General features: G+C 43.4%; 2 protein-coding genes across 5 annotated transcripts in view; one reads left to right on the forward strand and one right to left on the reverse strand.

Moving 5' to 3' along the window:
• The window catches only part of Nsmce2 (NSE2 (MMS21) homolog, SMC5-SMC6 complex SUMO ligase), a 205,949-nt gene extending 204,356 nt beyond the window's left edge, over positions 1–1,593 (reverse strand). For 3 of the 4 annotated variants that reach the window (XR_005976157.1, XM_041671901.1, XM_041671903.1), the window contains exon 1: positions 1,481–1,593. The gene's annotated coding sequence lies outside the window, so the exon portion shown is untranslated. The remainder of the gene's footprint in view (positions 1–1,480) is intronic. The other variant, XM_041671902.1, reaches the window with a different exon arrangement.
• Positions 1,594–1,616: 23 nt separating this feature from the next.
• Washc5 (WASH complex subunit 5) overlaps positions 1,617–22,505 on the forward strand; it is a 44,037-nt gene continuing 23,148 nt past the window's right edge. The window contains exons 1-12 of the mRNA XM_041671905.1: positions 1,617–1,769; positions 3,645–3,954; positions 4,346–4,491; positions 5,221–5,305; positions 6,693–6,793; positions 8,188–8,380; positions 8,933–9,085; positions 12,030–12,143; positions 14,019–14,190; positions 17,111–17,238; positions 19,461–19,590; positions 21,639–21,751. Of these exons, the coding sequence (XP_041527839.1) occupies positions 3,769–3,954; positions 4,346–4,491; positions 5,221–5,305; positions 6,693–6,793; positions 8,188–8,380; positions 8,933–9,085; positions 12,030–12,143; positions 14,019–14,190; positions 17,111–17,238; positions 19,461–19,590; positions 21,639–21,751 (1,521 nt within the window). The 5' untranslated portion in view covers positions 1,617–1,769; positions 3,645–3,768. The remainder of the gene's footprint in view (positions 1,770–3,644; positions 3,955–4,345; positions 4,492–5,220; positions 5,306–6,692; positions 6,794–8,187; positions 8,381–8,932; positions 9,086–12,029; positions 12,144–14,018; positions 14,191–17,110; positions 17,239–19,460; positions 19,591–21,638; positions 21,752–22,505) is intronic.

The raw sequence follows: 22,505 nt of genomic DNA on the forward strand, positions 1-22,505 counted from the left end.
TGGTAAATCGGCCTTGGAATTCTCAGCCTCTGAAATTGAAAGACAAAAGTTTTAAACTGTTGGGACATAGTATCTGATATAGACATCTGAACATTCTAACACTGGTCCTCAGGCCTTGGCTTGTTAGGACCTGGGGGCTCACCCGCAGGGAATATTCAACACCATGTGGAGACATTTTTAGTTTGAGGGACATGGACTAGTATCCACGGAGCAGAGGCCAGGGATACTGATACAATCCTATCATGTGCATCTGTCTCTCGCTACAAAGAGTCATCTGAAAACATACCATCATCACCACCTAGGTTAAGACACACTGGCATAAGGGCTGGAGAAGATGGCTCAGAGGTTAAGAGCACTGGCTGCTCTTCCAGAGGTTCTGAGTTCAAGTCCCTGCACCCACATGGTGGCTCACAACCACCTATGAGATCTGGTGTCCTATTCTAGCATGCAGGCAGACAGAACACTGTGTATATATAATAAATAAGTAAATCTTTTTTAAAAAGTAAAAAAAAACAAAAACAAAAACACTGATTTACTTCAACCTCTTCTCGGAACCTCTTTCCAATAACGTTGATCTTTTTGTTCCCAGGACCCATAGCCTCCAAGACAATCTACAACAGAGTCATGCGCTTCCTGGGGTCTCACCAAGTTAATCAGGCTCAGGACACCACTTTAGCTCCCTTATATTCCTGGAAGAGCTGCTGTCAATTATGCCAGTTATTCACGTAAACAGGGCAACATTGCTCTGCATGTTTCTGTGCAGCACCGTAGTAGGCACTGAGCAACAAAGACGAAGCTCGGCCCCTAACCTCCCTTAAACCCAAGGTGGCAACTTCAACAGAGTTGTGTCTCCTTTTCCGGCACGCCAGCATAGACATACACACCCTTCAAGCCTTCCCTCGCCCGTGGCTCCTTCCCGTCTCCTTGCCATCACAGTTCCCACCACATATTTCTCCTACAAAGCCAGTTATTTGCTTACATCTGCCAGTCCCTTACTCAGGGGCCTCCCTAACCTGGAACAGAAATTAGCTGCGAAACGACCCACGAAAACGAAGAGGTCAGGAAGGATTTGCTGAGTCCACCAAAGTAACAACAAAAACTACGGCCATTTCCAGGTCTGCCCATGCCCAACAAGGTGAGCCCCCGACTTCGTTCACATCAAGGCAGTAGTTCACAACTTACCTCTACCTGCAGAAACGAAATAGCACCTGTGGTCTTGAGTACATCTCAACCAACTCTTCAAGCCTCTGCTTTTAAAGTCAGTTCAAACCAGATTTCTTTCTTTTCTTTTTTTTTTTTAATCACACAGAGGTGAAGGATGAGAGGCTGCGGGGGGGAGTGGGGGGGGGGGGGGGAACCTGCCTCCGTCTCGCTGCTGCGGGTGAAAAGGGCCGGGCCCACAGCCCAAGTCCCAGGGGCTCAGAAGGAGGCGACAACGCCCGCCAACCCTCCCCCATCGCGGTACCTCTTCGATATTTACCTGGCAGCTCAGTTGCATCTACCTGAACGTCGCAAGGCCAGACTCCAAAACCTTTACTCAGCCCACTACTCCAGTGGCTGAAACGCCCCGCGCGCGCTTTGCGTCATCAGTCGGCGCCCGCTAGTGATCACATGATGCCTGGCCCGGGCCTATCCCCGCAAGTCATGTGATGGGTTGGGGAAAGCCAGGGCAGAAACCAGGATTCCGCTCCACCCTTTAGGGGATCTCTGGGGTTGGAGAGAGGGACCCGGGTCCTCAGTCTGCGCGGCGAGCGTCGGACGGCTGAAAGGTGAGTCAGAGGCGCGCCTGCAGTTTCGAGGTCCTTTCCCCTCAGCTCCCGTAGGCCGCGTCGGGTGCTGTCCCCGGAGCCACCGGGGCGGAGAAACCTAGGTCCTGCAGGGTTGGGGCTGCATCCTTGCCATCGCCTACGCCTTAATGGAAATCTCTCTTGAACGCATCTTTGAAGCATTAGGGGTGATGCTCAGCTACGTAGCCCGTAGCTGAGTGTGGAAGTTTCTCGAAGCGGTGCCCTGGTGATGGGGTTGATCTTTCATTTGCTCTCGAGAAAACCGAGTAGTCACTGACATGAAGGCTTCTACACGAGCGAAAGGGTTGAATAAAAGTTCTGTCACTCACTTTAAGTTTGGGCAAGTCTCTTCTCACGCCCTTTGATGCCCCTCACTCACCTAAGGTATGATGCTAAAGTTCTTTGTGGGAGGGGGGCGGCTTCTAATGGGTCATGATTCGTCTATGATAGGAAAATAAACAGTTGGTCTCCTGATTTTCTGTATAGATGTGGAGTAGTGAAGGAGTTTTATTGCTCCCATCCACAACCAGGGACGTTCTCCTTAAGTGTTCTTAAGGAGTCATGAATCAGGCTGCAGTGATCAAGCTTATTCCAGAACTTTTCTGGAAGAGCATCCATTCGGAATTTGAGATCGTTGCTTTCTTCTTTATGTAACTGAGGTTTTATGAAAAGATAAAAATAGATCCATCTTTTGTCCTCTGGGACAACAATGCTGTTCTTAAAAACAAGTTCCTTTGACAAGAAATTCTTTTATTTTTCTTTTTTTATTGATATTTATTGAGCTCTACATTTTTCTCTACTCCCTCTCCCCTCCCCCTTAAATCCTCCCCCAAGGTCCCCTTGCTCCCAATTTACTCAGGAGATCTTGTCTTTTTCTACTTTCTACTTCCCATGTAGATTAGATCTATGTAAGTTTCTCTTAGTGTCCTCATTGTTGTCTAAGTTCTCTGGAATTGTGGTTTGTAGGCTGGCTTTCTTTGCTTTATGTTTAAAAGCCACTTATGAGTGAGTACATGTAATAATTGTCTTGCCGTGTCTGTTACCTCACTCAAAATAATGTTTTCTAGCTCCATTCATTTTCCTACAAAATTCAAGCTGTCATTTTTTTCTGCTGTGTAGTATTCCATTGTGTAAATGTACCACATTTTTCTTATCCATTCTTCAATCGAGGGGCATTTAGGTTGTTTCCAAGTTCTGGCTATGACAAACCATGCTGCTATGAACATAGTTGAGCACATGTCCTTGTGGCATGATTGAGCATCCTTTGGATATATACCCAAAAGTGGTATTGCTGTGTCTTGGATAAATGCCTCGAAATGATATACCCAGATGTGTCTCTGACTTGTAATGTTTGCAGTTGTGAAAATATCACCTAGCAGGGTGTGTTGTGCAGTTAGGTTACACTAGGTTGCACAAGCCCAGTAGCCCTGATGCCGGCTCAGAAATGAGCTGTACCCTCCGTCTTTTTCCATGAGAAGTGAGCAAAGGCTGGAAGAGAGGCCAGTGGTGTGGTTCTACAAAGGTCCTTGTGGTGCTAACCTTTATTCTCAACCGGCTTTGAAATCACCTGTGAATCTGCCTTTAGGGGTGTCTTCAGAGGGGTTCAACTGAGAAGGAAAGCCTTTCCCTGAGTTTGATGTCATTCCAGAGGTTGGAGTCCTAAACTGAGTAAAAGGGAAGAAAGAAGGAAGTGACCTAACACCACCAATATTCATCTCTCCCCGAATATTGGGGAATAAACGCCTTCTCCTCATACCAGAGCTCATTGACATAGTTTTCCTGGGTTGTATATGTATTTCAAAAGCATATACACACATTTCTTTAAAAAAAAAGTTAACTTTTCTTTTTTCAATACAGGTTCTTTTAATGGATCAGCCATTTGGTCTACGGTCCTGGCTTCCCCTCATGATCCACAGACTCCAGCTCTGAGGCCATTAATCATTCCCACCATTGTGGTGTGGAGAAGTGGGTCGCCGTCACGATGCTGGACTTCCTGGCTGAGAATAACCTCTGTGGCCAGGCAATCCTGAGGATCGTTTCCTGCGGCAATGCCATCATTGCCGAGGTGCTGCGGCTGTCTGAGTTCATTCCAGCTGTGTTCCGGCTGAAAGACCGGGCTGACCAGCAGAGATACGGAGACATCATATTTGACTTCAGCTATTTTAAGGTGCTTTTCCCAGTGGCCTTGGTATTCCTGTCAAAAACAAAAAAGCAGCTGTTCTCTGGGAGCCGCGGGGCTTGAATAGGAAAGTAGTTATGGAGCATTGAAAAGACAGCTTTTCAACCAAAGGGAAAGGAAGGATACTGTGTGGTGGAAAGTCCTAACACAACATTTACAGAGAGCAACCTATAACATAGTGCAGTGCCTGAAATACATTTAAAAGCATGCTCATCTTGACTGAGATTCACCCATAGGCTTTTACATTCTAGGATTGCATGGCCATCTTCTGTTGCTCTGCTACGTAAGAACCTTAGAGTGTAATGTTAAGGCACCCTGGAGCAGTTTCCAGCCAATAGGCCTTTAATGACTTCTAACACAAGTGTGTTTTCCTTCTTAGGGTCCAGAGTTCTGGGAAAGCAAACTGGAAGCCAAACCTGAGCTACAGGATTTAGACGAAGAGTTTCGGGAAAACAACATAGAAATCGTGACCAGGTTCTACTTAGCCTTTCAAAGTGTACATAAATACATCGTAGACTTAAACAGGTATTGATGGATGAATTTCATGACAGCTTATTCTGGTGGACTAGCGGAGAAGGAGGGACCCAGCAGAACATGTATGCCATTCTCAGAGCTAACTCGTCCCTGCCATGCCTTGTGGTAGTTCATTCTATCTCCCCTCCTGTAACAGGTCCTAGTAAACTCTTGTGCAGTCTTCAGTTTGTGATCCTGTGCTAACACTTTAAATGTAACATTAATTTGCAAACAAGCATTTGTTGTTTTGTTTTGTTTTAATTTGAGACAGGCTTTCACTGTGTTTCCCAGACTGGTGTTTAGTTTACAATCTGCCTGTCTCTGCCCCCGAGTGCGTGGAATGATAAGCCTGTTCCATCAGGCTCAGCTCATATTAGTAGTTCTTAAGAACTACTTACCAATCACACACACACACACGCACACACGTTTACCAATTCCTTGACTTTAGCCACTATTCCTTGTCATGTTCCTATTCCATTACTTCTGAGCTGCTGCTGTTTTGTAATTCAAGAGTAGGGACTATTCCTTCGATTTTGAAGATCCATACGTGTTAACCTGTGGCCCCAAATCACCATGAGTTACATCTCTAGGACCCTAAGGTTCATAAGCATAGCAAACACTGCAGAGGAACTAGGGCCAGAATGCCTGGAGTCCTGCCTTATCTTTGAAAAGTCTTTCCTTCCTCAAAGCTGTTACATCTTCTGTTTACATTAATATCTTATCCTTGCATTTTGCTTCTAGATACCTTGATGATCTCAATGAAGGAGTTTATATTCAACAAACTTTAGAAACTGTGCTTCTCAATGAGGATGGAAAACAGCTTCTAGTAAGTATTAGTGATTGGAAAGTAATATATTCAGGAATATGAAACAGCTCCATGTGGTAGCATGTGACTTTAATCCTGCACTTGGGAGTCAAAGGCAATTGTATCTCTGTGAGGACAAGGCTAGCCTAGTCTATGCCACAAGTTCAAGGACAGCTAGAGCTACATAATAGAGAAGCCCTGTCTCAGTAATAATAATGGTAATGATAATATGAAACAGCATCAATGCATGCAGAATACCATTCCACAAAGAAAAGAAGATGGCCTAATAGTTATCTTTCAAGTTTAGAATGTGTGAGTGTTTAATGAAATGAATAATGGAAGAAAAGATTATGTTGTGTTATGAGCTTCCTTTGTATAAGAAGTCCTTCTTTGGTGTTGGGGATTTAGCTCAGTGTTAGAGCACTTGTCTAGCAAGCATAAGGCCCTGGGTTTGGTCCTCAGCTCCTGGGGCCGAAGAGTCTTCAACAAGGCAGTGGTAGAAGCCTAGTATTTGGGAGTCATAGACAGATGGATCTCTGAGTTCAAGCCCAGCCTACTCTATAGAGTGAGTTCTAGGACACCCATGGCTATGCAGAGAAACCCTGTCTCAGAAAAAGAAAAAGTCCATCTTCTTTTTGCATCCAAGACATTGGTGATCATTTAAGAAATGTCTGTCAGAGCCAGTGTGGTGGCCTTGTCTATAATCCCAGCACTTGAGAGGTAGGAAGAGACAGAAAGATTAGTTCAAGATCATCTGTATTCAGAGAATTGAGATTTTATTTTGGTATCACAAGCAAAATAATCACTAGGAATTAAAATTGGTTTGAGTCCATTTTTAAAGTCCATTCTACACAACAGTTGAGAGCCCTTTGTGGAAAAACATACATTGACTTTAAAATATAAATCCAACTTTATTGGGGGCATGTGAGCAGAGTGATCATTTGTACCACTGTCAACTTCAATCCTTGCAGACAGGTCTTATGTGTTGTAGGAGCTGCGGGGCTGCATTCCGCCACCCAGCTCCCGCCACCAGCTAGCTTTACCCGAAATAACAACACACAAATTGTATTCTTTTAAACACTGCCTGGCCCATTATATCTAGTCTCTTCTAGGCTAATTCTCACGTATTAATTTAACCCAGTTCTAATAATCTGTGTAGCACCGCTAGATGCGCTTACCGGGAAAGATTCAGCATGTCTGACCTGGCGGCTTGCTTCATCGCTTCTGCCCAGGAGAGGGGAGCATGGCCTCTGAGCTCACTTCCTCTTCCTCCCAGCATTCTGTTCTGTTTACTCTTCCCACCTATGTTTTAACCTATGAGGGCCAGCCAAGCAGTTTCTTTATTATAATTAACCAATGGCCTTCCTCCATCACTTATGAATTTGGCCATTGTCCTTTTTCTTCATAGTGTGAAGCCCTGTACTTATATGGAGTTATGCTACTTGTCATCGACCAGAAGATTGAAGGAGAAGTCAGAGAGAGGATGCTGGTTTCTTATTATCGATACAGGTATTCCTGGCCTAGCCTGCACACCCCTAAAGCACTGCTCCTGTACTACTGGGAACAGTGGCCTATGGTGAAGGATGCTACGGTACACACATCTTCTGAACACACCGAAAGAACATTACCCTTTTATGTGTTATAGTTAACAAATAGCATTCAGTAAAACCTGTATAAAATATGAATTCTATTTATATCTAGCAATATAGAGATATGATGATAATGTACTTGTTATAAAGCAGGAATCTAAACTCTGAATGTTTTAACTTGAGGATAAATTTTAAGGAGTTTTAAAATTTACAAATGTTTTGCCTTTGAAGTTTTCTTTTTTAGTTTTCAAACAAGACGCCTTGGCATCCATAAAGAAATAAAGGAGCTTTCTGTTGTCATTCTCATGTGGATGACCAGAAAGCTGTCCTTCTGGACCAGGTGGAAAGCTATCCCCCCCAGTATAGGCATAGACACAGAAACACCCCAGGTCTTGTGTTACATGCGTCTGCAGAACTGTGTGGTTCCAGGAAGTAGGGTCCTAAGGAGCCACCTTGTCAGCTTTTTAATATTAGCACCTTCCATACAGGATTTCCATCTTTTGAAAAACTGTACAAAAAATGGATGTGTGGAGCTGGAGAAGTAGCTTAGCCATTAAGAATATATGCAGATTGCTGCTTGGTGGTGGTGGCACACGCCTTTAATCCCAGCACTTGGGAGAGGCAGGTGGATCTCTGTGAGTTCAAGGCCAGCCAGAGCTAGTTCCAGGACAGGATCCAAAGCTATAGAGAAACCCTGCCTCGAAAACCAAAAAAAAAAAATATTTACAGACTTCTAGAAGACCCAACCGAGTTCATTTCCCAGCACACCACCCAGGATTCAGTGCCCTCTTTTAGCCTCTACAAGCGTCTGTATGCATGTGGAGATATCACACACACACACACACACACACACACGCATGCACACACGCACGCACCCTGCATAACTTATTTGGTAGTCAGACCTGAATCTGGAATCATTTGGAGTCAAGACCTACTCAGAACAGATGTGGCTATCTAGCATCTTCTTTTATCTTATTTCTGTAAGATAATTTTGCTCTTAATTATTAATACCTTGATCTTAAGACACCAACTCAAATACCTGCTGTGGTATTCTGTAGTGTATTCCAAATACTATAGTGCTTGCTTTATAGTTGACGAGTATGATGAGACAAATCAGCTCCAGGGGTTTGGAAAGTGGGCAGAGAACCAATACCTACCCTTCAAATGGGCTTTTCAGATGTGTGCTTTTGAATGGTAGGACTCAAATGGACCCATTGTCGTTTCAGGATGGAGTCCTTTACTTTTAGACTTACATGTTTCTCACATGTGATGTCTTGGTTCTTTTGTTTCCCATTGTGAATGAACTTGATCCAGTGCCGCTCGGTCCTCTGCTGATTCGAATATGGATGATATCTGTAAGCTGCTGCGAAGTACAGGGTATTCCAGCCAGCCAGGAGCCAAAAGACCACCCAACTATCCCGAGAGCTATTTCCAGAGAGTGCCTATCAACGAAACTTTCATCAGCATGGTCATCGGACGCCTGAGATCTGATGACATTTACAACCAGGTAGGAATCGGGGGGCCTTAATAATTTAAAAGGTAGAATATACTTTCCTCCTCTGCTACTCCTTTTCATATTTCTTCCTTCCAGTGAGTCAAAACAGCAGCTAGAAACTATTTGTAAAAGCATTTAAACAGTGCTGCAGGGCCAAGGAAAGGAGCTGTTAAGTTTGGGAGAATCCGAGGTTTCAGGGAGAAAATGGGATGTGAGCAGTTAGAGAGAGGGTGTATTCTTTTAAGTCGTCTGTTCAAGAGACAGTTACTGAGCGTGAATGGTATGTTCATTCATGGGCTAGGTGCTGGCTATTCATCACCAAAAAAGGTAGACTCTGGTGCCTACCCAGAGTGGCCTTGTGGCTTAGGAAGGAAAATACCCACCAGAGGCGTGCATGTTAGCTTAAGGGGAAACCGGTGTGCGCTGGAGCGTGTAGCAGTGGTGGCAGGATTGCAGCAGCTGACACAGTGGAGCAGAAGGGCAGCCTACACAGAGCTGGCAGCTGAGCAGGCCTGCAGAGATCCTGTAGCGTGTGAGAGTTAACTCTGGGATGTTGTGTTGCAGGTCTCTGCGTACCCCCTGCCAGAACATCGCAGCACTGCCCTGGCGAATCAAGCCGCCATGCTGTACGTGATTCTCTATTTTGAACCTTCCATTCTTCACACCCACCAAGCAAAGATGAGAGAGATCGTGGATAAATACTTTCCAGATAACTGGGCAAGTACTCCTCCCTTTCGTGAGTCTGTCACAAAACTAGCTCCCTGGGGCCAAGTATGTAATACACCTTAGTGACCCAGAGGCAGGGGGATCAGGAACTCAGGGTCTTTCTCAGCTACTTAGTGATTTCAAGGCCTGATTGGGTGGGCACAGAGATGGGAAGGACCTAGAAACAGTTGGGTATGGGAAAACAAAGTATATTGTGTGGAATTTTTTAATTAAAAATTCTTTTAAACAGAAATATGCAGAACCCTTCTATTCTTTTGTCTTTTTTTCCCTTTTATTTATTGTGTGTGTTTCCATGTGTAAAGGTCAGAAGAGAACTTGGGAAAGTCATTTCCTTCTGCCATGTGGGTCCCAGGCATTGAACTCCGGTCCTTGAGCTTGTTTGGCAGGCTCTCTCACCTCTTGAGCCACCTTTCCAGTCCTGTTATTTTGGCCTTTAATGTAGAAGCCAAAAAAAATTATAAATAATTGGACACAGACAAAAAAAATTACTGGAGCAAAATTATCCTGTGTGGTGAGAGTTTTATGAATCATGACATGAAGAACTAACCAGTTAGTTACAAAAAAAATATTCTACACAAAAATGATATCATTTTCATTAAAATAGATACTCTGAAAGTAAAACTATGTATTAAAATACATCTTAATTTGGCTATTGAGAATATAAGCCAGGACTGTTTATTCTTTATGTTTTATGAACAAAGGTTCAATTATATGAGTTTAGAGGTTGTGAACCTAGCCTTTAATGACTGAGCCATCATGGCGTAGTGGTTAAGAGCACTGCCTGCTCTCCCAAAAGGTCCTGAGTTCAATTCCCAGCAACCACATGGTGGCTCACAACCATCTGTAAGGAGATCTGGTTCTCTCTTGAGAAGGAGACTTGGTCAGTCATCCTCATTAACTTAGACCATGAAACCCAATATAGACAAGTTCAGAAGAACCACCATATATGGGCTGTCCATGCATGCTTCAGCATTGCCAAGGCATAAATTTCTAATTTCATATGAGCTTAAGGTCTTTTATGAACTTAAGCTAGCAGAGTTCACTTAACTTGTCAAATTTTGAATAGGAATTTCACTTTCACGGTTAAATTTTACCTGTAAGATGACTATGGTAGATCTAGTGAGGTTTAGGCTACTGCAGGGTGTGCTTGTAGCATGTTTCATGTAAAGCTGTCAACACACCTATCATATGTGAAATGTTTCCAGAGCAAGGAGTTTTTATGGTAATGCAGTGGATTGGGGCAGGTTCTCAGCTACCAGGTTCTGCTCCTCTTCTCACTACTGAATCTCAGCGGCCCAGTCACACTGCCTGTCTGTTAAAAGACACTCTCAGTTCCCCGGCAGTATGAGAACAACCAGCAGTTAGGTGAGGGTTACTGTCAACCTGTGAATTGAACTCAGATTGAATTGAGCCACCAAAAGGAAACTCTGGTAGTTTTGCTTTATGTTGCTGAACTGAATCATTTTGACCATAGTGCTATAATCACAGCATCCTAAATTATATACCTAAAAGTGCTCCTCCCACACACATGTGACCCAATAGATTTTTTAAAAGATATGCCAGGCAAATGTAAACCAGTAAAAACAACTTATGAGAAATTATCAGACAATAGAAAATGTGAAAGAAAACCATTATTATATAAAATGCTTAAGATGGATAATCCACAGGGATGATTAACAGCTGTGAAATTATATGTACTCAATAACACCCTCAAAATACATAAAACAAAATTCTCGAATTCACATGGGAAAATCGACAAAATTAATCATGACAGAAAAAAATTTATGCATTTTTTCCAAACATAAATTGTTTCATAAATGTTATATATGTGTTTAAAGAATATATATATGAAAGTTGAATATGTGGTAGATCATAAAAGAATTCAGCAAAGAAAGAAGCTGATAAACTATATTTTCTCAATATAGTGCGATTCAATTATAATTAAGTATTAAAAGGATGTATGTAAATGTTTGAGAAAAAATACCCAAATGGCTTTTGTGCAAAAGAAGAAACCATATTATAAATCAAAAACCAAAAATCGTAGAGTTGTGCAATATGAAAGTGCACACAACAAACCTGTGGGCACTGGGTAAAACTGCTCTTAAAGGAGGTGATGACGTGAAATTTACTTTCTAAAAAATAAGCTTGAAAGGTAATGAATTAGGGGCTGGAGCAATGACTCGGTGGTTAAGACATGGCTGCTCTTCCAGAGGACCTGAGTTTGAGTCCCAGCATCCACAGGACAGCTTACAACTGTCCACACTGCGGGTCCAGATCTGGCGCCCTTCTGTGGCTCAGTGGGCAGTAGGCACACAAATGATTCACAAATGAGTACAGGAAAGCACCTAGACACATAAAATACAGATTAAAAATCACTTAACGTTGGCAGCAATAGACTTGTTTGAGAGCTCTCAGGAGTCCTATGTGACTTTAGGTGTGGGGGGGGGGGGGGGGGGTGGTATGGTGAGGAATGCACAAGTGCCAGAGCTCAAGGGATCAAATTCAAATCACCAGGCCTGTATGGCAAATGCCTTTTCTCTCTGAGCCATCATCTTACCGTCACTATCATTGACTTTTAAGAACCAAATATTAGAAAACTGAGCTCTCATGATGGTGCCATTGAGAGACCTTGTCTCCAAAAAAAGTAAGAGAAAGAAGAGAAGCCGCTTCCTCTTGTTAGTCACTGCTTTTCTCTTCCTGTGATTTTCTCCATCTAGGTGTCTAACACTCAGCAGTTTGGAAGGGTGAGGTCACTTCATGTCTTTTACCCTGAAAAGCAAACTTGTCACTGTTTCTTTGGAGAGCACCAGGTTTTCACTATTATGAATTAAAACTGGAAAGAGGACACTCGTGTGCACTACTTTGCATTTCCCCGCCCCTTTCCTTGATGGAAGCAGATGCTGGGCAGGTACTGAGTCGCTGTCTCCTCTTTCAGGTCATCAGCATCTATATGGGCATCACCGTTAATCTAGCCGATGCTTGGGAACCTTACAAAGCTGCGAAAACTGCTCTAAACAATACCCTCGACCTCTCAAACGTCAAAGAGCAGGTAGGTTTGCGCTGACCAGGGAGCATCCTAGGAGGTCAAGCCTGGCTCACGGGAAACAAGCTAGGTACACGTCCATGGAGTTGGGAAAAGATGCTCCTGTACATCTTACTGCATGACTAGAAGGTAAAGTGTGCACATCAGAATTATTTATAGGTTTTAAACTTGTGTGGGAGAGGAAATACAGACTGGGGACCTAAGAAAGATTCCATACCTAAGATGAGTCAGTGGGACAGGGCCACAGTTGACTTTGTTGTTCTTGTGTGAAGCCTTGTCCTGTGAACAGAGCTGGCTTGAAGTTTAGCAGTAGGATGGATGCTAAGATGAAATGAGTGGTAGTCTACTCCCGTAGGTGGAGTCATCCCTTCTGGGGCGCTGATTGGTTTACAGAAGCACAAGACGCTATATGCATTTCTGAGTTATGTGGCTCTATTCTTCTTTGGTAAGAACACCAGGCAGAAGGAAATAGCAGAAGAGATAGAGGAATATAAATAAAATCTTTTCTTAATTTGAAATTTCAAATTTTCAAAAAATTAAGTACACAAAAACGTGTACTTAATATTTCTTAATGGCTACGTTCTCCTGCTTGGCTATCTGGGTCATAAAGTTTTCCACTGTAGATGGAACAATATTGACACAAAAACCTCTGTCATGTTTTATCCAAGTAAATTGAATTCCTTAAATAATGCAGTGTTATTTCAGTGTTGGCCCGGCTCCCAGAGTGTATTCGGGAAGTGGGTTCAGTGCTTACTGATGTCAGAGCATTAAGTTTTCATTACTCAAATTCTTTTCCAAATTTGTATTTTCTCATTGTGACATTTTAAGAAGTTTCTTCAGAGCTTTAAGCCAGGTTAACTAGGTTAGCAAGGTTTAATAGTGGACCTTTATTGTAGTAAAATCAAATGGCCAGGATTGCAAAGGATTCTTTAAAAAAATCATAACTTTGATCAGCTGAGATCTTCCTTTTATTAAGCTTTGTAAACCTGTGGACATTTTGTCCTTTGGTGTGGTGATCCCAGGGTTTAAAGACTAAGGCAGAATAGTTCTAGACAGCAAGACTCTGACGGAAAACGCCAAACAAAAGTCTAATCTTTGGAGCATGTCTGGTCTTTCCTGCATTTGTCAACCACAATAGAAAGAACGGGCAATTGGGTCTCTGTTTTTGTGTTTCTTTTCCATCCAAGAGTTGAAGGGCTCAAGCCAGCATAGTGGCACACACCTTTAATTCCAGCAGTTGGGAGAAAAGCAGGCAGCTTTTGGAGTTCGAGACCTGACTGGTCTGTGTAGTGAGTTCCAAGACAGTAGAGCTACATAGTGAGATCCTGTCTTCAAACAAACAAGCAAACATATAGACAAAAAGAAGATGAAAAAGGAAAAAAAAATTGAAAAGATCAGAGAGGCCACCTAGTCCAGTTCAGCATTAGAAAAAGAAAATAATATACAATATAAGGATAAACCCATCAGTATTTAATCACACCCCAAACTAAAACTGAGTTTCAGAATTTTAAAATGGCTAATAAAACCATTCTTGGTGGTGAATGCCTTTAGTCCCATTACTCAGGAGGCAGAGGCAGGTGGATCTCTTGAGTTCAAAGCCAGCCTGGTCTAGAGAGCTAGTTCCAAGGTACATGGTGACAAGGTACCCTGTCTCAAAAAAAAATTCAATAATCAGTTGCCCTATTGCTATAACTATAATACGCATGCTATTACCTCATATAGAAATGAAGTTATCAAGAAGGGAAGTGGGGAGGGAGAGATGGGGGTGGAGAGAGATAAAGGAGAGGCTTGTACTTGTCAGAGGATTCAGCTGAATGGAGTCATTTTCAGGATAGCTGTTCTCCCATCTAATTCCAGCTGTCCTTCTTTTTAATTTCAAAGGCGAGCCGATACGCCAGTGTCAGCGAAAGAGTGCATGCTCAGGTGCAGCAGTTTCTGAAAGAGGGTTACTTGAGGGAGGAGGTGCTTCTAGACAATATCCCAAGGCTGCTCAACTGCCTGAGAGACTGCAACGTCGCCATCCGCTGGCTGATGCTTCACACAGCTGACTCGGGTAAGGCACACAAGGGGGCGTGGGGCTCGTATCCTGCCCCACAGTAAGCTTTCCAGAGGTGAGGTCAGCTTCACAAGGCAGAGTATTTACCCCAGGGCGAGTCAGTACATGAGAGGCAAGTTGGCTTCTTAAGGTAGTGATGTTTGTGTCACCTTGGAGAGGTCAGCAGCCCACCTGAGCAGATGTCGTCTGTTAGGTAGGCACTGGGATGTGGCTGGCAAATATGAGGACTTTGGGCTCCCATGTTGAAGAAGCTGGTCACTGATCACACTGGGTAGATGAGCTGTGAAAGAAGAGATAACTGCAGACTTGTGATAGCGTTACATGTGGTAGCATGCCTCTACCCACCTTCTCCACAGCTGTCCATGTCCTCATCCTTAGACCCTCCCAGTGCATGTGGAAGAATGAGGAGGACATTGCCGATCAGCTGACCTTACATTATCCCAGGAGACTCTGTATAATCAAAGAGAGCCTTAAATCAGAAGAGCGAGGCAGGCAGATCAGAACCAGAGATATGCTACCAGGCATATGACTTGACCAATCAGTGCTGTCTTTAAAGGTTCAAAGGGCCTAAGCCAAAGAGTGCAGGCAGCCTTTAGAGGCTAAAAGGGGCAAGAAAAGGAATTTCCCTTAATTTAGGGGTATGTACCCTTTTGATTGTGATATGATGCTGTCATCTATAAATGTGGCGGGCCACATTCATAGCTATTCTGGGATTTATGTGGCCCTCACACCACGGGTGTGAGGACATACCTTCTTAACCTGCTAATACTGTTAGCAATCCAACCTACTGAATTTTATTTAGTGTATGTTTTTGTGTCCATGTATACATTGTGTGTGTGTATGTGTGTGTGTGTGTGTGTGTATGTGTGTACACATACATGCACACATAGTATGTCACAGGATAACTTTCAGGTGTTAGTTCTCTCCTTTCATCATTTGGGACCTGGGACTTGAACTCGGGTTATGAAACCAAGGCTTTTACTCACAGAGCCATACTGCCAGCCCCTGTTAACATCTTGGTTTTAGTTCAGTGGACCCTGTTTCACACTTTGTAGCTCTAAAATGTAAAAACCTAAATTTGTGTTGTTTAAAGCTACTGTTTGGGCCAACCTGTCAGAACAGCTCCAAGAAACTAACGAAAGGTCCCAAGTAGCAGGTCAGAGCTGGCTGTGTGGAACCTATAATGTGAGTCCTGGTGGGGTCGAAATAGATGAACAGAGGTCAAAGAAGGCTCCACCAGAAGGCAGGAATTAGGAAGATTTTGACTAAACCAAAGGGAAGAGATTCTGGACCACAGACGTTATCAGAATTGGAAGTAGAGAAAGTGTGAGAGCCTACTGAGTGGAGAGCCTCCTAGAGCAGATAATTTGGTGGCCTCGAACTCTTCTGGGTCGTGGCTGTCTTTGAAACCTTCTGTTCATACAGTTTGGCATTACGTTCAGGAGCTTCTCACATTGTGTGAAAAGTCTCCACAGGAGCCATGAGCTATGACTTTAAGACCAGTGATAAAATCTCAGAAAACAGTAGATACTTGAGACTCTGAGCGTCTTCAGAGATGGTATGTTGACAGAGCTTTCTGTCCTGCCCAGTCCTGCAGTCATTCAGTCCCAAAGAAACACACAGACGTCTATATTAATTATAAATTGGTTGGCCTATCAGCTCAGGCTTCTTATTAACTCTTATATCTTATATTAACCCATAATTCTTGTCTGTGTTAGCCACATGGCTTGGTACCTTTTATCAGTGAAGCATTTTCATCTTGCTTCCTCTGCATCTGAGTGATGACTACAGACCAAGCCTTTCCTCTTCCCAGCATTCTCCTATTCTGGTCAACCCAACTATACTTCCTGCCTGGTTGCCCCACCTATACTTCCTGCCTGGCTACTGGCCAATCAGCATTTTATTAAACTAATACAAGTGACAGATCTTTATAGGGTACAAGAGCATTATCCCAGAGCAATGGTACACTTGCTTAATCTTAGCAAATGCATTGTAAACATTCATTGACTCATCTAGAACTGTATACTACCACCTCAAGAGTTGTGTGTTCAGCAACCCTGAACACACAAAATTCTTTGCTTGCTTCCTTTGGTTTTGTTTTTATTTTATTTTCTGAGACAAGGTTGTGCCAAGTAGCCATGCTTGGTCCTGGAACTGCTAAGTAGATCTGACTGGCCTTGAACCTTAGTGATCCACTCAGGAGCTACAATTACAGATGGATGCTACCACACAGGCATAACCCTGTGCTTTTCATCTCTTATCCAGTAAGCTTTCCTGTGTAGGCCTCACTTCCTGCTCGTCCAGCATTGTGTAGGACCTTCTGTTCCCCGTAGCCTCTCCTCACAGCTCCTGTAGCCAGATGCTCTCATCCCACTACCTCCCATCCATCTTGGAACCATTCACAGTTGGGCTTCTCACTCTCTGTGTTTGAGAATATGTGGCATCTCTCCAGCTTCTTAAATGGTTTGCACATAAGCAGTTTTCCAGGTTTTGCTTCTTAGTGCGTAGGTCCATGTACACTTTCCCCACAGTGTAAATTTAATCATCTAATTCACACACTTTTAAGACTTTTTGTTGTTGTCTATGTGCATGTGTCAGTGCTATGTGTCAGATCCCTTGGAGCTAGAGTTTCAGTTTTGAGCTGTTTGATATGGGAGCTGGAAAACAAACTTGTCCTCTGGAAGAGGAATTGTCCTGGACTGCCGACCATCTCTCTAGCCCCACTGGCCAGCTTTTGATACATTGAGTTTCTGCTGCACAAACTCCTTTTCTGATTTCAAGACTTTACCCCATTGGCATGGTTTATAACCTTCCCTATCAAGCTCACATAAACCACACAAGTGCTCACTCTACCCTGCCCCGTCTTGTTTCATGGATGATTTTATACACTGAATCAGTGGGAAATTCTTCTTTCTAGCCTGTGACCCAAACAACAAACGTCTTCGTCAAATCAAGGACCAGATTCTGACAGACTCTAGGTACAATCCCAAGATCCTCTTCCAATTGCTGTTGGACACTGCACAATTTGAATTTATACTCAAAGAGGTAAAAGTATTAAATTAATAACCTTGGTCTTTGTTTTTTTTTGTTGTTGTTGTTTAAAAATATTTTTCAGAAAAGATTATGATTTAGTTGTGTCTCTGACTCAAGCTACAGATTTTGTTTGTCTAGACCTGTTTTTTATAGAAGAGTACAGAATTAGGCATGTAACAGTTATTTAGTGATGGAGAAAGTATACCTGGTTGTAGACATTACTCTAATGAGGAGTATGGTAATTCACGAGAATCACTCTTGTGAAAATACGTGTGAAAACCAGGATTTGGCTCTGGGAAGATGACTCAGGTTAATGGCTTACTGAGTGTCTTAATTAGTGTTACTATTGCTATGATGAAACACCATTACTAAAGAAACTGAGGGAGGAAAGAATTTATTTGACTTACATTTCCACACCGCTACTCATCATCAAAAGAAGTCAGGACAAGAATTCCAACAGGGAAAGACCTGGAGGTAGGAGCTGATGCAGAGGCCTTGGAGGGGTGCTGCTTACTGGCTTGCTCTTCATGGTTTGCTCTGTCTGCTTTCTTATGGAACCCAGGACCACCAGCCCAAGGGTAGCATCAACCATAACGAGCTGGGCCCTCCCCCATCCTAATTAAGAAAATGCCCTTCAAGCTTGCCTACAGCCTGATCTCGTGGAGGCATTTTCTTATTTGATATTCCCTCTTCTTAGGTGACTTTAACTTGTGTCAAGTTGACATAAAACCCATCTAGTACACTGCGTAGGCTTAAGGACTACAATCTGGATTCCTAGAACCCACTTACATGCCAGGTGGATGTGGCAGCCCACCAGTACTACAACTTCCTGAGGCAGGATGGGATCTGAGAGGTGTATGTTATGTATATGTGTGTTCTCATCTGTAGGTGCATTATGTGAGGGTGACACATATGGAGGCCAGAGTTGTTGCTGGGTGCCTTCTTAGATCATTTGCAATTTGTTTATAGAGCATGGTTGTCTTAGTGATGGTTTCTATTGCTGTGAAGACACCATGACGATGGCAATTTTTATAAAGCAAAACATTTAATTGAGGCTGGCTTATAGTTTCCCAGGGTAAGTACATTACAGTTGTGGTAAGAAGCATGGCAGCATGCAGGCAGTCATGATGTTGGAGAAGGAGCCCAGAGTTCCATATCTCCACCCTCCTCACCGCCATCCCCACCCCAACATGGTTTCCTCTATGCAATAGCTCTGGCTATCCTAGAACTTTGTAGACCACCCTAACCTTGAACTCACAGAGATCGCCTGCCTCTGCCTCTGAGTGCTAGGATTAAAGGTGTGCACTACCACTGCCCAGCTGAGTTCTACATCTTGATCCCTAGGCAACAGGAAGTAAACAGCCCACCACACTGGATGTAACTTGAACATAGGAAACCTCAGAGCCTGCCTCCACAGTGACTCTAACAAGGCCATACATACTCCAACAAGTTCACACCTCCTTATAGTGTCACTTACTGTGGGGGCCATTTTCTATCAAACCACCATGATGGAGGAAGGTCATTGGTTAAATAAAAAGAAACTGCTTGGCCCTCATTGGTTAGAAGATAGGTGGGAGGAGTAAACAGAACAGAACGCTGGGAGGAAGAGGAAGTGAACTCAGACTCGAACAGCTCTCCTCTTGGGAGCAGACGCCTCAGAAGAGACGCCATGCCCCGCTCCCGGGCAGACACACGCGATGAAGCTCCGACCCAGGATGGACATAGGCTAGAATCTTCCCAGTGAGCGCACCTAGCTGTGCTACATAGAATATTAGAAATGGGCTAGTCCAGGTGTGAGAGTTAGCCGAGAAGAGGCTAGATAGAAATGGGCCAAGCAGTGATTAAAAGAATACAGTGTCCGTGTAATTATTTCGGGCATAAGCTAGCCAGGCAACCGGAATGCTGGGGACGCAGCCCCGCCGCCCTTATTACTACACCACCACAATGGTCTCTTACCAAACCCAGAACTCAGCAAATTTGGCTCGTCTTGCTAGCTGGTTCTTCCTGTGGGATCTCCTGTCTCTGCCTCCACAACTGCTTGGTTTTTGTATGAGTTCTGGGGATCTGAACTCTTGTCCTTACCTGGACCACAAGCACCTTATCCCCTGAGCCACATCTCCAGCCCTCTGTCATATATTTTTTAAAGTAAATAGGGATTCATTGATGATCTCTTTGTAAACTTTGTCTGATCTGAATTTTCTCTTAAGTACTGAATCTTTCCATCCTGTCAACAGATGTTCAAGCAAATGCTTTCAGAGAAACAGTCAAAGTGGGAACATTACAAGAAGGAGGGCTCAGAGCGGATGACCGAGCTGGCTGATGTCTTTTCAGGGGTGAAACCGCTAACCCGAGTGGAGAAAAATGGTAACTGCTAAAGATGTGTTTGAGATGTGTGCTTATATAGAGCCTTATAAAATGGTTGTGACTTTTTATCATTGCTGTCATAAAATACCTGGCGAAACAAGGAAGGTTTATTTTGACTCCCACTTTGAGGGCACAGCCCATCATGGCAGAGGAGGTGTGGAGGCGGGGGTGTGAGGCAGCTGGTTACCTTGCATCTGAGGTCAGGAAGAGGGGAGGGGTAAGTGCTGGTGCTCAGCTCACTTTTTTTTTAAGTCTGAGATCTCAGCCGATGGGATGGTGCCACCCACAGTCAGAGTGGGTTGCCCCTCATCAGCAAACCCTCTCTGGAAAGGCCCTCACAGACATACCCAGAGGTGTGTCTCCTAGGTGGTTCTCAACCCTGACAAGCTGATGATCAAGATTAACCATCACACACTGAGTTAAAAAGTCCTGATCTCATCATGGTGTGCTCTGTCCCCTACGGCAGTACTCACAGCAGTCTGTAGTTTAGCTTGTGCTGCTTCTAGCTTGTTCTCCCTTGGGCAACAACCAAAGATGCTCTAAACACCATGTTTTATATCTTTGAAATATGAACCAGGGGTTCCTATAACTGGTTCATTGCTAGGGTTGAGAGCCATGATCTCTCCACCCCAATATTAGATAAAATTGAGGTGTGTATTTATTTGAAATTGGGGGAAGGAAATGAAGGTCAAAGACCTCTTGAGATCTTCTAGAAGTACATGTCACCTGAGGTTATTAGTAACAACTGACCTAGATTCTAAGATTATTATCTTCTATTCTTGATAAGTTGTTTTAGGGTTTCTGTAATTATAAAAAGACACCATGACCATGGCAACTCTAACAAAGGAAACCATTTAATTTGGACTGGCTTACAGTTTCAGAGGTTTAGTCCATCATTGTCATGGTGAAACGTGGTGGCCTGAACAGACATGGCATTGGAGAAGGAGTTGAGATTCCTATGTCTTCACCCACAGGCAACAAGAAGTGGTCTGTCTCACTGGGTGTAGATTGAGCATATGAAACCTCAGAGTCCTCCCCCACCCATGGCACATTCCTCCAGCAAGGCCACACTCCCACCAGGGCCACTCCCTTTAGAGGACATTTTCTTTCAAACTATCACAGGTGTTTTCCAGAGCACCTGCCATCTAGTGGCAGAAGTGGGGGTCACCAGCTGTTATTTAAAGGAAACATCTCAAATTTTACATTAATGATTATGATCCTGGGTCTCTTAGGAAATCTTACTTATAGAAAAATTATAGCATCTTGTCATATTTTTTAAGATAAAAACCTTATGAATTTTCTCCCAGAGTTACAGAGTTGTCTGAGCAGTTAAGAGCACTTGCTGTTATTGTAGAGGACTCAGTCTTGGTTCCCAGCACCCACGTGGCAGTTCAAGTGCCTATAACTCCAGTTCCATGGGTCCTGATGCCCTCTTCTGGCATCTGCAGGCATTGCACACATGTAGCACATATACATATGTGTAGGCAAACACATATACCCATCAAATATAAATAAGAAAATCTTTTTTACAAATCTCTCCCAAAAGACCACCCTGACTACTGGTCATGTTACAAATGGCACCCCTTAAACTGTTCAGAATTCCCACAACTTTCTGCTCGTACCTCACAGTTCTGACACGTTGATCTTCACCTTGCCCAGAAACCTCTGCTCATGTCTGTCCATCACCTTGATAGATAACCTTTATTTGTGACAACCCAAATATTTATCTACCTTCACTTCTTCAGAAAACAGTAACTCCATGTTCTTTCCAGCAGCCCGAGCCCTCCCATGCCCATGAGCACCTTAGCACTTAGCATTTGCAGCTTAAGTGTGAGCCTTTAATCCTTAGCGGTGAGTGTCACAGACAATCTGGTATGCTGTGCTAGGGTACACACCCTTCACATTGTTGGCGGTAGTCAGAGACTTGTTGGGTGTGATGTTACACAGCTGGTAAAAGCTGTGAGAACTATATTCGTAAAAGTTAAATTCAATTCAAAGCTACAAGGATTTGGGGTTTCAGTATGCTTTCCTTTTTTCTGTATTAACAGAAAATCTTCAAGCTTGGTTCAGAGAAATCTCAAAACAAATACTGTCACTAAATTATGATGATTCTACTGCTGCAGGCAGAAAGACTGTGCAGCTAATACAAGCTTTGGAGGAGGTAAGTGTTACAGAATATTTGTTTAACTATGCAAAGATGTGTTGCATTTGTTTAATTATATAAAGATCTGTTGTTTTACCTTTCCTGTCTAAAGAACCTGATTGGTCTAATAAAAAGCTGAATGGCCAATAGGAAGGGAGTAGGTATATGTGGGACTTTCAGGTAGGGAGAGTAAGAAGGAGGAGGAATTGAGACTCAGAAAAGAAGAAAGAGAGACACCAGGCAGACGCCAGGGGCCAGACAGACAGACCCGAGGAAATAGAAAAGTAGGACATAGAGAAGGAAAGAAAGATAAAGGCCCCAAAGCAAGATGTAGATGAACAGAAATACGTTAAATCAAGTTAAAAGAGCTACTGGGAAAATCCTAAGCTAAGGCCAAACATCCATAATTAATAATAAGTCTCTGTATCTTTATTTGGGAGCTGGTTGGTGCTCCAAAGAAAATTCCAGCTATAGGTAAGAAAGTCTTTTTCAGCATAGTGCTTGGGCTGGAAAATTGGCTCAGCAGGTGGGAGGGTATGCTGCTCTTTCAGAGGACACAGGTTCCATTCCCAGCACCCATGGCAGGCAGCTCACAACTACCTGCAACTTCAACTCCAGGAATCTGACACCTCTGACCTCTGTGGGTACCTGCACACATGTGTGTGCTCACACATGGATGGATACACACAGACACGTGTACACACACACACACAATCATAAATAAATTTTTTAAATCTTGAAATTATGTCTTAGGTCAGAAGTTACACCTTAT

Source organism: Microtus oregoni, unplaced genomic scaffold (assembly GCF_018167655.1).
Source record: "Microtus oregoni isolate MIOR12 unplaced genomic scaffold, Mior012 000022F_ref0000154, whole genome shotgun sequence".
In the NCBI taxonomy this organism is placed as follows: Eukaryota; Metazoa; Chordata; class Mammalia; order Rodentia; family Cricetidae; genus Microtus; species Microtus oregoni.